Source organism: Molothrus aeneus, chromosome 17 (genome assembly GCF_037042795.1).
Source record: "Molothrus aeneus isolate 106 chromosome 17, BPBGC_Maene_1.0, whole genome shotgun sequence".
In the NCBI taxonomy this organism is placed as follows: Eukaryota; Metazoa; Chordata; class Aves; order Passeriformes; family Icteridae; genus Molothrus; species Molothrus aeneus.
The window spans coordinates 3,396,550-3,408,695 of NC_089662.1; the positions used below are offsets into that span (position 1 = coordinate 3,396,550).

Genomic DNA, 12,146 nt, shown 5'->3' on the forward strand with positions numbered 1-12,146 from the left:
GTGGTACCATCAGTCAGACCCCCATGGCACAAACACAGCCCTCCTCACCTTTTCATTTCAGTGTCTCACAGCTGGAAAACCACAGAATCATGGAATGCTTTGAGTTAGAAGGGAACTTAAAGCTCATCTCATTCCAACTCCCTGCCATGGCAGGGACACCTTCCATTAGGCCAGGTTGTTCCAGGCCCCATCCAACCTGGCCTTGGACACTTTGTGGGTATGCCCAGGATTCCCTTGGTGATTTTACAGGATCCAGGAAAGGGGCTCCTGCTGTGTGACCTTGTTTTGTTGATCCAGTTCTTCCACCCCAGGGCAGTTTGCATCCAGCTGGGCTCCTGCCCTGGGGGCTGGTGTGTGCTGGAGCTGGATGCTGCAGGGTTTGCTCTGAGCTCTCCTAATTCACCAGGCAGTCCTGGAAAATCACCTGCGTGTTAGACTCTGTATTACCTTTTCCTGTAAAGGAATAAAAGTACTTAAAGTGTATATGCTATTGAAATTACTTAGTGTATATGTTAATGTATATTAAGATCTCTTGAAGAGATTCAGAGGGTCAAAAAGAAAAAAAGATACTGGCCAGGATATGTGGTATCTTGCTCAAACTCTGCTTTGGATACTCTGGAAATTTGGGATATTCTGGAAACAGCCTAGTGCAGCACCCACAGCAACTCAGCAGCTGTGGTGGGACCCTTCACTGCATCTTCCCTGACATGAAAGATCTCAGTCCTGGAGATGCTGGGGATGGGAGAAAGAAACTGGAAAGTGTGAACTGGTTTGTACACCTCAGACCTCCTAATCCTGGTGGCTGAGCAGGAGGCAGCCTCACATGGGAAACTTGTGCTAATTTGGGCAAAGTACTTGTCCAGGTGAGCAGGTGACTTACCTGGGGTCCAAGGGGGTCACAGGGCATTGCCTTCTGGCCTTATTGCCAATAAAAGTGGGAATCACATCCCCATTCATGCAATCAGTGAGAGGATCAGGCAGGAAGGATGGAGTGGAGCAGCAGTGGAGGAAAGAACCCAGGAAGGCACGGAGGAGTCTGAGCTATACCAAGGCACCAGTGTGATGGCTGAGCCTCATGGGCTTGTCTGGAGGAGGACAGCAAGCCACCTTCTCTCCCACTGCCTGTCCACTCCTCCCAGAGCATCTCCTGGGCAGGGCAGCCTGGACCAGGGTCTGGTGAGGCAAACTCAGCAGCTTGGTGTAACACCTGTCAGTGATGCTAATCAGAGAAGGCATCTTTTTATCATAGATCTTACTCTTGGTGAACTTATCACAACAAGTTTGTGCCTTGCATGGCCATGTCAGAGGTACTGGGAGTCTTTATCAGAATATCCCAAAGTGGGAAGGGAAAGATTTCTTTAACCACAGGCAAGGGCAGAGAACTGAGGGGCAGAACAAAAGACTAAAGGATCTGGAAGGAATCACAAGTGACACCAGCAAAAACTCCTGGGACCTGCAGAGCAGGGGTGAGATGGAGTGGGAGGCACAGGAGATGGAATGAGAGGATGTGACCAGGCTGTGGATCTTCCTGCTGGGGCTTTCTGGGCTAATTTTCAGCACACAGCCAGGCTGTGCAGCCCTTCACTTGTGCTGGATGAATCAGCAACTCAGCAGCAGCAGGGTTAAACCCCGGGTTCTTCTGTCTCCCCACCGAGGACACTCCCCCTCGTCGCTGGCTGCAGAGGAAATTTTAATCAGCACCGTGATAAGAGCCCTTCAGTCCTGCAGGGAGTTATCAGCTCCTTTGTTTGTAAATGTAACTGCTCAATACCAATACACTTGGCTCTGTGTTCCTGCACTTCCCTGCTCCACAGCCCTTTGGCTCAGGCTGCTCTCTTCCCTCCTGCCACCCCTTAATCAGGGTGTTAGAACAGCCCAGGTTGTGCTGAAAACACAGATCAACCCTGAGCTGTTTCCTTTCTACCCCTGCTGTCACTGGGAGAGAAGGTTCTGAATTTGAGGCTTTTTAAGCTTCAAGGAGTAGCTGATGAATATCAGAGCCTGGTAATTTAGCCCTCTGCAGAGTACAGACAATATATTCATAATCATTCTATATGGAGATGAGCTAGTAATGCAATCAGGCTTATAAATCAAACCCAGGAGACATGTTAGTGCTGTTTGCCTGAGCTTCTCGAGCGATCTATCCACAGGAAAATGTCTGTCTGACTCTTAGATGGGGCCAATTAACTTATAAAGATGCTCTCTCCTCTCACAGTGGCTCATTTGTTTACTTGGGCTCTGCCAGCTGGTGCTATTTTCATTCTGGGAGAGAGGGCCTGGTCGGTAAGAGATTTCTTGGAAGCCTGGGCTGCAGAGAAGGGAAACTGCCTCTCCTGAGGCAGTGCCTTCATCAGCAGCACAGCAAGGAGACTGGGGTTTAATAAACAGCTTCCCTGTGTGAGCTGTCCCCAGGCTTCAGAGCCTGTCCTTTCTCTGCCATAAACGTGGCTGCCTTCTTTTGTCCCTGTTTTGTTGAGCAGGGAGGGATAGCTGGAGCTCTGGTCATGCCCAGGTTGAGGTGGTGTGGACACAGGAGCACATCCCACACTCTGGCAGATTGGGAATCAGCACCAGTGGGGCTGGGAGGGTGATGCCAGCATCCAACAAAGCAGCTCTGCTCTTGTTTTGCTTCCTTCTGGCTTGGCCACATCCTGCCCCACGCCATGTGCTGGCAGCAGGATGGGATCTGCTTTGACTGAGCAGCATTTAAGGTGTGCCGGCAGCCAGGCAGGGCTGGGAGCAAAGGGACAAGGAGTGAAGGGACACGATGGGAGCAGGGCCAGCACGGAGCTGAGGTCGGTGCTGACACCAGAGGGTGGTGTGGTCTCACGCTGGAAATTCACCGCTGGAGACACATCCCTGCTCTGGCACGTTTGTAAGGAGAGGACTTGGAGACAAGCTCACATTTATTTTTTCATAGAGATTTTTAATGTTTATTTTTTAACAGACTCGGTTTAAATTTTTGTTTTCTACAATAATTCAATGTAAAAATCCCAGTACAATATACAACAATTTGAACATTTGGAATAAGAAATCCAGCTTGGGGAGACACATAAGTTCAGCTAGTTCCTAACACAGGTAGCAAATTCCCTCCACCCTCCCCCAGATTTTCCCAGCCAGGAAGGCATATGGGCAGGAATGCTTTACAAATGTCACACCCACCCTATAAAGACACTGGGTGCTGTGTCCCTGCAGTGGGACATCCCCTAGGAAAGGGCATTCTCCCCTCCATGGGATGGCTGGGAGCCTCCAGCATGGCAAGGCAGTTTTCAGTGAAGTGAGGCTGGCTGGGCCTTGTGCGTGAGTGATGTGGGATGCTCTGAGAAGGTCCTGCATGCAGGTCCTGCAGGGTTTGGAGCTCCCTTGGCATGGAGAGGAGACCTGTCCTCTCCTTGGCAGCACTGCCAGCAGCCTGGTGCCCTACTGCAGCTGTAAGGCTGTTGGAAGGGGATGGCCCTGCAGGGCCCAGCCCAAGGGGCAGAAAACAAGGACGATGAAAGATCCCTGGCTCTTGGGTCTGAAGGGACATCTCAGGGATCACTCACTGGCCTGGGAGCTGGCAGCTTTTTCAGGAGGCCTCTTTGGGTTGGTCCATGGTACTCAAGCAGCCTGGGAATGGTCCTGCTTGAACAGCCTGGAGTGGTCCTGCTCAAGTGACATGGAGTGGTCCTGCTTGGGCAACATGGGAAGGTTCTGCTCCAACTACATTGGATGATCCTGCCCAAGCAGCCTGGAGAGGTCCTGCTTGAGCAGTTTGGGGTGCTGCTGATCAAGCAGGGTGGGATGGTCCTGCTCAATCAGCATGGGATGGTCCTGCTGGAGCAGCATGGAATGGCCCTGCTCAGGCAGCATGGCATGGCCCTGCTTGAGCACAGTGGGATGGTCCTTGTGGAGCATGGGATGGTCCTGCTGGAGCAGCGTGTGTGGTGGGTCTGCTTGAGCACCATGGAGCAGCTGCAAGTGGCAGGGATAGTTCTTCATGTCCTACAGCATCCCAAGCAATGTATTCAAAGCCATTCCTGGCCTTTCTTGCCCCTCTTGGAAATCCTTCATTGCTGGAAGTGATCCTAGGGGAATCTAGTCAAGCTGCATGTTCCACATCAGTTATTGCTAATGTTAGATTGGGACATTGGTGACTTTATCTGGCTGAAACCTTTATCTGGTACTGAAACCTTCCAAGGGCAGAGGTCATCCCCTTTTCCCCCATGACCAGTTCCAGCTGCACTAGCCCTAGGGAGAAGTGTTTTCTGATGGCAGGAAGGGCCCTTCCTGAGTGCATCAGGGGTGGCTGAGCTGGTAGTGGCTTTCCTGGGTTGGTAAGGGATGGGATATAAGGCAGGAGAAGTGGGAAGAGAAGCAGAAAATTGTAGCTGGAGTCAGATGGGCTGGGAGTAAAAGAGTGCAGGGAGGAATGGGAGAGGTCAGACTGGGAGAAGATTGGAAGTCAGGACAGAGGTAGGAGATGAAGGAGAATGTAAGGCCAGTTAGAGACGGAGCTGTGAGGTAAGGAAGGATGGCTGGAGGTCAGGGAGGGGTGGGGAGGGAAATCGTGAGGTTGGTGGGACACTTAGAGGATAAAGAGGGATAGGAAGGTGGGGAAAAGTGGAGGAGCATAAGGAGAAACAGGGACACTGTGGAAGGCAACTGACACAGGATGGTGAGATAGGCAGAGGTCATGTGTGAGAGGGACAGGGAAGAGGTGAAATTGCAGGACAAAGTATGGGGAACAATGGGAAGTGAAGGGTCACAGGAAGAACTGAGGTGGAGGAAGAAGTATGAGATGGAGGGTGAAGGAGATGGAAGATGGTGGAAAGGACAATGAATATGAAAAGTGAGGTTGGGGAGGATGAGGAGACTGGGCAGATGGTAGGAAGTGAAGGGTGAGGAAGGACAGGCAAATAGTGGGTGGTGTGGGGCACGGGGAAGGATGGAGGACAGTGGGAAGTGGAGGATGAAGAAGGTGGACAAAATCAAAGAGGAAAACAAGAAGAGTGGAGGAAAAGATGGGGGGAGATAGAGAAGAAGAGGAAGGATGAGGAAACACTGTGAGATGGACATGGATGACAGGAGGAACAGAGAGACACTGAGGGGACAGAAGAAGACAAAGACTGGAGGGCAATGGAGGAGGATGAATGAGGAAATGGGAAATGGATAAACACAAAGAGGAACTGGAAATGTGGAGGTGGAAAAGGTAAAATTGGGTGAATTAGCAGTTGAAAGGATGGTGAAATGGTGGGAGGGGAGGGTGGATTTTGGGATGGGGAAGTGAAGGAGGTTGAGAGAGGAGATAGGAAGAGAGAAGAGGATGAAGAAATGTGGAGAAGATGAGTGGAGGAGGTTGGGGTGAAGGTGGGAGCTAAGGGAGAATAAGCAGGTAAGATGTAGAGGGCAGTGGTGGGGGAGCTGAAGAAGACAGTGAAATGTTGACATGAATATGAAAGGAAAAGCTGGAGGCAAAGCAAGGCAAGGATGGATGGGGCAGGGTGAAAGTGAAGAAGGAAAAAACATGAGAAGAAGGTGGTGGTGAATGCAGGTAAGGAACAGGATGTGGTAAATGGAGGAGCAGGTTAGAGGAATGGGATCGAAGTGTGGCAGGAAGACTGGAGGGTGGGATAGGTGGGATATGGAGGGCAGTGGAGGAACAAAGGAAGGAGGGATGGGAGGTGGTGGGTGATGGACAAGGAGGGATAGGATGCAGTGTAGGATGCAGGAGCACAAGAGGGTGGGAGGGGACATGGTGGGTAATGGAGGAGCAGAGCATGGCAGGGAGGGATGGGACACAGCTGATGGCAGCACACTGTCAGGAAGGAGTGTGGAAGGAGGGATGGGATGTGAAGGGACTGGGGAGAACAGGGTGGGATTGGAAGTGGTGAGTGACAGTGGAGCACAAGAAAGGACAGGACATGAAGGAGGATGCAGGACAGGAAGGAGGGACAGGATATGGTGGCTGATGGATGAGCACAGAAAAGGGCAGGACCTGGTGGGTAATGGAGGAGGGTGTCAGGGAAGGATGGGACACAGTAGATTACTGCAAGGAAGGAGGGATGGGTGAACAACAGAGGAGCAGTGGAAAAAGGGTTGGGACATAAAAGAAGATACACAGGAGGGATGGGGTATGGTGGGAACACGGGAAGGAGGAATGGGATGGAGTAGCACAGGAAGGAGGAAGGAGGGCTGGGTTGGATTAGGGTTGATGAAAGAGCACAATAAAGAGGGATGGAACAAGAGCAGGGGTGAAAGAGATAGGACATGAAGGATGATGGAAGAGCCAAGAAGGAGGGAGGGTTTTAGTGGGTGATGGAGGACCTCAGGGTGGGAGAGTTTAATGGAATGAACCTGAGGGGAGGCTGGGTCCAGCAGGTGATCAGGGAATCACAGAATCATTAAGGTTGGAAATGATCTCTGAGAGCACCAAGTCCAACTGAAGGGCACAAGGGCAGGGGGCCATGGGCAGCAGAGGAAGGGGGATGTGGGTGTGTGTGCAGGCTGGGGTGAGCTGTGGGCAGGCTGGCATGGCACATGGCAGCCGTGACAAACACCAGCATCACAGGGACAATGCAGAGCTGAGGGCAACCTAGTGTGGGGTGACAGTGCTGGCAGTGAGGACCTGTGGGAGTTGACAAGGAGCCCTGCTGGTGTGGCACAGCTGGGGTCAGCACATGGGGATGGTGCCAGGGACAGACAGGTGGGTGAGGAGAGCATGGGACACCATGTGTGGGCTGGGCAGCAGGCAGGATGGCAGGAACAGAGGCACAGGATCAGGTCACCCCACACCTCCCTCTGCAGCAGCACTGCCCCAGACAGGACAGGCAGCACAGTCCCCCCCACCACAGCATGGGAAGGCAGCACCAAGGGTGGGGGTGAGGGGTTGCAGGGCCTTTATTCATCACACAACAAGCAGGCATGACACAGGGGTGCAGGATGGGGTGGGCAGAGAGCCTGTCATCGGGGCAGGAGGTGCCCTTCATGCGACCTTGGCATGGGCTGGTGAGAGGAAGCAGGAGGACAGGGCAGGGGCCAACGGCTTTACCCAAAACACCTCAGGTTTCACCCCAGGCTGGGCACTGGCATGTGGGCAGGGGCAGAATCCATGGAGGGGCTGGAGTAGAATCAGCCAACTCCACACCTCAAGCAAATATTCCCCACAAATTCCTTGCCGGCTTCATCTCAGCCCCCCTGTGAAATGCCCAGCACCGCTATTGACAGAGTAAGACAGAACTGACCAATATTACAAATAATTAAAAGGCAGTTTTAAAAATGAGAAACCACATTCCAAAAAAGTAGAGAGTCTTTTAAAAAAACCAAACCAAACCAAAACCCCGATTATCCATGAAAATGCTAAAAACCACCCCAAAAATATCTATGTACAGCAGGAGATTGCCCGTGGCAGTGCTGGACCCAACTCCTCCGTGGCAGGCAGGGACACAGCCCGGCCCTGGCTGCTGGTGAGGGTGGGCAGCACCCAGCTGGGTGATGAGGGTCCCCTGGGGGCTGGCTGGGTGCTGCAGGAGCAAAAGGCCATGGGTAGTGGGCCTGCTGGGCCCTGGCTGATGCTGGTGTGTCCGGGGACACCGGCAGTGAGCGGCTGTCACGGAGATGCTGACGGAGGCTGTGACGTGGCAGTGATGCAGCAGCTGCTGCGGGCAGGAGAGGGCAGCAGCCTTGGCAGCACCGGCAATTCTTAGAGAAACTGTGAGATGACAATGTGCAGAGGCCCTGGGAGAGGTGTACAGAGCTCCAGAGTGATGCAGAGAGCCTTGGAGTGGTGTACAGAGCTCCAGAGCGATGCACAGAGCCCTTGGAGTGGTGTACAGAGCTCCAGAGCGATGCACAGAGCCCTTGGAGTGGTGTACAGAGCTCCTGGAGCACTCTACAGAGCCCCAGAGCAATGCAGAGTCCTTGGAGCAGTGGATGGAGCCCCTGGGGCAATGCAGAGCCCTTGGAGCGGTGCACAGAGCCCCCAGAACAGGGCACACAGCCCCAGAGCAATGCGTTGAGCCCCAGCCACCTGCAGGCAGCTCCATCTGGGTGAATCCCTGCCTGGCCCCTGGCAGGCGGCTGGAAAATAGGTCAGGCAGCTGCCTCAGAAATCTCTGTTCTCTCCTGGAGCTGCACAGGGGCACCAAGGCTGCTCTGTGTGGGAGTGGGTAGCAGTCCCCCAGCCCCAGGAGCTCTGCAGTGCTGTGGGGGCTGTGGCTGCTGCCCCCTCCCTCCCTGGGTAAGGCTTTTTCTGGTGGTGACAGAGGGATGTGCGGCGCAGACCACGGGCCACGCTGCAGCCTCCCAAACCACAATCTCTTAATCCAATTGGTGCCTCTCCAAAGTAGCTCATTTCGGGATTTTTAAAATGCACTTGGTTTTACATTGCAGGCTGTCCGGAGTTGGGCAGGGCCAGAAGTGGAGATACAAAAAAAAAAAAAAAGAAAGAAAAGAAAGAAAAACAAAAGAGAAATATGTATATTCAGCACTTGGAGAAGAAATAACTACAAGTGGCCCCAAGCAGGGAGGTGGGTGCCAGGCAGGGGTACCACAACCCCTTGGGAGCAGGGGATGTGCACACACACACACAGAGGCACAGGCCACCTCTCCCCATGCTGTGCACCCAGCGATCCCAACCTGCAGCTGGAGGAGCCCGGGGACCACCCAGACCCCTGCCAGCAGCCAAGGGCCTCAGCAGCACCCCAAGAGCGGGAGGGTGACCGAAGAGGGCCCCCAGCCAGCCCAGCCCGGGTGAGCACAGGGAGCCTCCCTCCTCCTTCCTGCTGGGGAAGCACACTCAGCCCGCGGCTGATGCAACCGCGCAGCAATCGGGCAATGGGCCCGGGATGCCGCAGGATGCTGGAGCCCAGGCAGGGCAGGGCAGGCAGCAGCCACAGCCAGCACCCTCCATCCGCGGGGTGGGTGCAGCATCACCCCTCGGCCGGTGCTTCCTTACAGCGGCCCAGCCCTCCCTATCGACAGCAGCAGCGCCTCCCATGGCTGCTCTCCCTTTCTCAGCCCTCGGCATAGCAGGGTCTCGCTGACACTCCCGGCGCGGTGGCACCGCCAGGACCCCCGGTGCCGGTGCCGACAGCGGGTCCCTGCGCAGGCAGGAGGTGATGCAGCCACCCTGCCAGGGTGTCCCCGCAGCCCGGGGCTACCTCCGGCTCCACATCTGCTTCGTAAGCGTCCCCGGGGCCGAGGGGACGTTTAGGAGACAGATGAGCCCGCGCCGCCTCCGCGAGGGGCCCCGCGGGCTCAGCGCGGGCGCTCTTCCGGCAGGACAGTGGATGGCAGCCATGCTGCGTCCCCCGGCCCCCCGTCCTCACTCACTCGAGGCCCCCGGCTTCTCCTCTGCCCTGGGGGGGTCCGCGGGGTGCAGTTTGCACTTGGAGGGGGAGTGGCGGACCGTGGAGCGGGATGGCCGGGCAAAGCACGAGGTGAGGGACTGGGAGCTGCAGTCACACGCCGTGTCCTGCAAAGATAGACAGGGCACAGCGGAGTTAGAGGGGTCAGGCACCCTGTCCCCCGCCACGGCGGGACACCCCGGGGGGCTCCGTGCCTCGTTACCTCGCTGGCTAGAGCCGAGATGAGGTCGGGGTCCCGCAGGGCTGCGTCCTTACTGCCCTGGCCAGGGGACGAGGGCTTGGGGTCCTCGCAGCTGCCCTGCTTGAGGACCTTCTTGTTCAAGACACGGGAGATGTTTTCGTGGTGGGTGGCGGGGCTGGGGTGCTCGGCTCTCTTGCTCTCCTCCCCGGTGGCCTCCCTCTTCTCCTGGGGGGCAGTGGGGCTCTGCGCCCGCCCGCAGACGTTCCTGAAGAACTCCTGCACGAGGCCATACTTGGGTGCTTCGGGCTTGGCCCGGCTGCTCTCAGGGCAGCCCGGCTTCCAGATGGACTCGGTGCTGCCCGCGTGCTCCACCACGCTGAACAGGCTGGACAGGCCATCGTTGATGTTGCTGAGGACGGGGCTGTCGCGGGTGGTGGTGGAGCGGGCCCAGGCAGAGCCGTTCTGCTTGCTCTGGTGCAAGTTCCACAGGCTCCTGTCCTTGGAGGCGTCCAGCTTGGAGGAAGACCTCCTCTGGAGCTTCGGAGAGCCGTATTTTGGGGAGCAGCACGGCCGCTCGATCCTGGAGTGGACCTTATCCAGGGAGGAGGAGATCTGCTTGCTGCGCACGGACATGAGGGAGGAGCTGCGCGGGGACCAGCTCTTGCCATGCATGCCAGCACCACGGGGCAGGTCGGTCTGCAGGCCCACGCTCACCGTCTGGATGGTCTGTGTGCCCACGTGGGCCAGCCCCACTGTCTGGCTGGAGGTGCTTTTCACCTTCCTCTCGAGCGAGCTGGAGCGGATGGCCTGGCGCACGCAGTTGGTGATCTCCTTCATGTCGTCGCTCATGTTGCCGGAGATCTCCAGGTCGTGCAGCGAGGGCGGGAAGCGTGGCACCGGCGGCACCGCGCTCTCCCCCGCGCCGCCGTCCAGCAGCTCCTGCTGCTGCTTGGAGAAGTTGCACAGCCACTGGCTGTAGGTGCCCTCGGCGCTGGCCGACTCCTCCGGCTCCTTGGGCTTGGCCATGGTGAACAGGAATCCGGGCTCGATCATGATCTTGCCCTCCTTGTTGTGCACCAGAGGCGCCTCCAGCCGCCGCACCACCGGCGGGCTGTAGTAGATGCGGATCCCTGTCTTGTCAGGGGCCGTGTAGCTCCTCTGGATTTGTTTCTGAGCTGGGTCGTGCCCGGAGAGGCTGCTTGCCCGTGAGTAGTCCCAGGAGGAGATGCCCAGCTTCTCCTTGGCCAGGCTGTCGGGGGCAGGTTGTTCGATATTCACATATGTACAGTTGGAGGGAGGAAGGCTGGTGCTGTCCCGGATCCCGTTGGGCAGCATCTGGGTGGTTGAGGATGACTTTTTGCACCGGGCATGGTCACCCAGCCCTGGCACCGTCTTTCCAGAGAGGTAGGGAGAACAGTCGAGCAAGCTTTCAAACTCTGACATGGAGGAAACAGACTTGGTCCTGTGGGAAGTGAGAGGATAGGGATCAAAAGGGGGCAGGGAAGGGGATTGGGGGACAGCTGAGGCACTCTGCTCCCACCCCAATGGGACCTTCCTGGGCACCCAGCCCTGCTCCTCACAGGGAGCCCTTTGCTTCCAGGACTATCCTGGAACAGGGTTGCATCTCCCCTGTGAGTGACTCTCAGGCATGTCAAGCCCTCTATGTTCCAGGGACTATGGAGGCATCAGCACACTCACCTTTTGAGGTTGGTTCCCTTGGCTTCTGCTTCAGAGATTGTCTCCTTGTCTGTGATTTTCTCATTGAGAGCCTAGGAGGGCACAGGAGAAAGCTCCAGAGTCAGCCAAGCACAGGACCAGAGCACAGAGATGGGCTGGAGCTCAGGGGCTGCATCCTGCTCCCCTCCAGCACCACCAGCTTCCCCACACACTGAGGCACAGCAGTCCCAGGACTGCATGGGGCTTGCTGCAACCACATCTATTTAAAATCAGCTTTTTATAACCCCACAGAAGCTCTTGGGGGTTCAGCCATTTCCTTCATGCTCTCATTCTCCTGGTGCTCTCCCTTGCAGCCTCATTTGCTGTTTAAGGGGGTTTTAACTGGGATTCACACATCCTCCCATCTAACCCTTAGCACAGACCTAGGAGCATCCTGAGAGCACTCCACCTTCTCTTACCCACCTCTTTCCAGTTGCTGCCGTGCTTCTCCATTTCAGAGTGCTTCAATGCCCATGGATTGGATCCTTTCTGCAACTGGAAAATGTATTGGTCACTCAACAAGTGCAACACGAGCCTCTCTGGGCAAAGCAAAAGCATGAAACATTCTCGGGGCAAGCAGCAGAGGCTGGAGGACACGTGCAGGATGGGAGACACCATACCTGGTTGAGTTTGTTCTGCAGGTCCTTTGCTTGCTGCTCTGCCTGCTGCTGCTCCTCCTTGAAGCGAGCCAGCAGCTCCACCTTCTCCTGGTTCCAGTTCTTCTCGCTGATCTGCAGCTGCTTGGTGAGGTCCATGACAGCGCTGTAGGACTCGGCCAGGAGATGCTGGTGCTCCTCACGCTCCCTCTTCAGTGCCACCTTCCAGTCTGGCAGCGCACGCTCTGCGATCCCTTTGCCTGCCTTTGACTCCAGCTGTGGGGACATGGTGGTGGCTGTGAGGGA

At 56.0% G+C, this 12,146-nt stretch overlaps 1 protein-coding gene across 2 annotated transcripts in view; it reads right to left on the reverse strand.

Moving 5' to 3' along the window:
• Positions 1–2,905: 2,905 nt before the first annotated feature.
• The window catches only part of MTCL2 (microtubule crosslinking factor 2), a 29,158-nt gene continuing 19,917 nt past the window's right edge, over positions 2,906–12,146 (reverse strand). For both annotated transcript variants that reach the window (XM_066561820.1, XM_066561821.1), the window contains exons 11-16: positions 11,865–12,116; positions 11,668–11,739; positions 11,227–11,297; positions 9,550–10,990; positions 9,313–9,454; positions 2,906–8,371 (exon numbers count right to left, since the gene is read on the reverse strand). In XM_066561820.1, the coding sequence (XP_066417917.1) occupies positions 8,343–8,371; positions 9,313–9,454; positions 9,550–10,990; positions 11,227–11,297; positions 11,668–11,739; positions 11,865–12,116 (2,007 nt within the window). In that variant the 3' untranslated portion in view covers positions 2,906–8,342. The remainder of the gene's footprint in view (positions 8,372–9,312; positions 9,455–9,549; positions 10,991–11,226; positions 11,298–11,667; positions 11,740–11,864; positions 12,117–12,146) is intronic.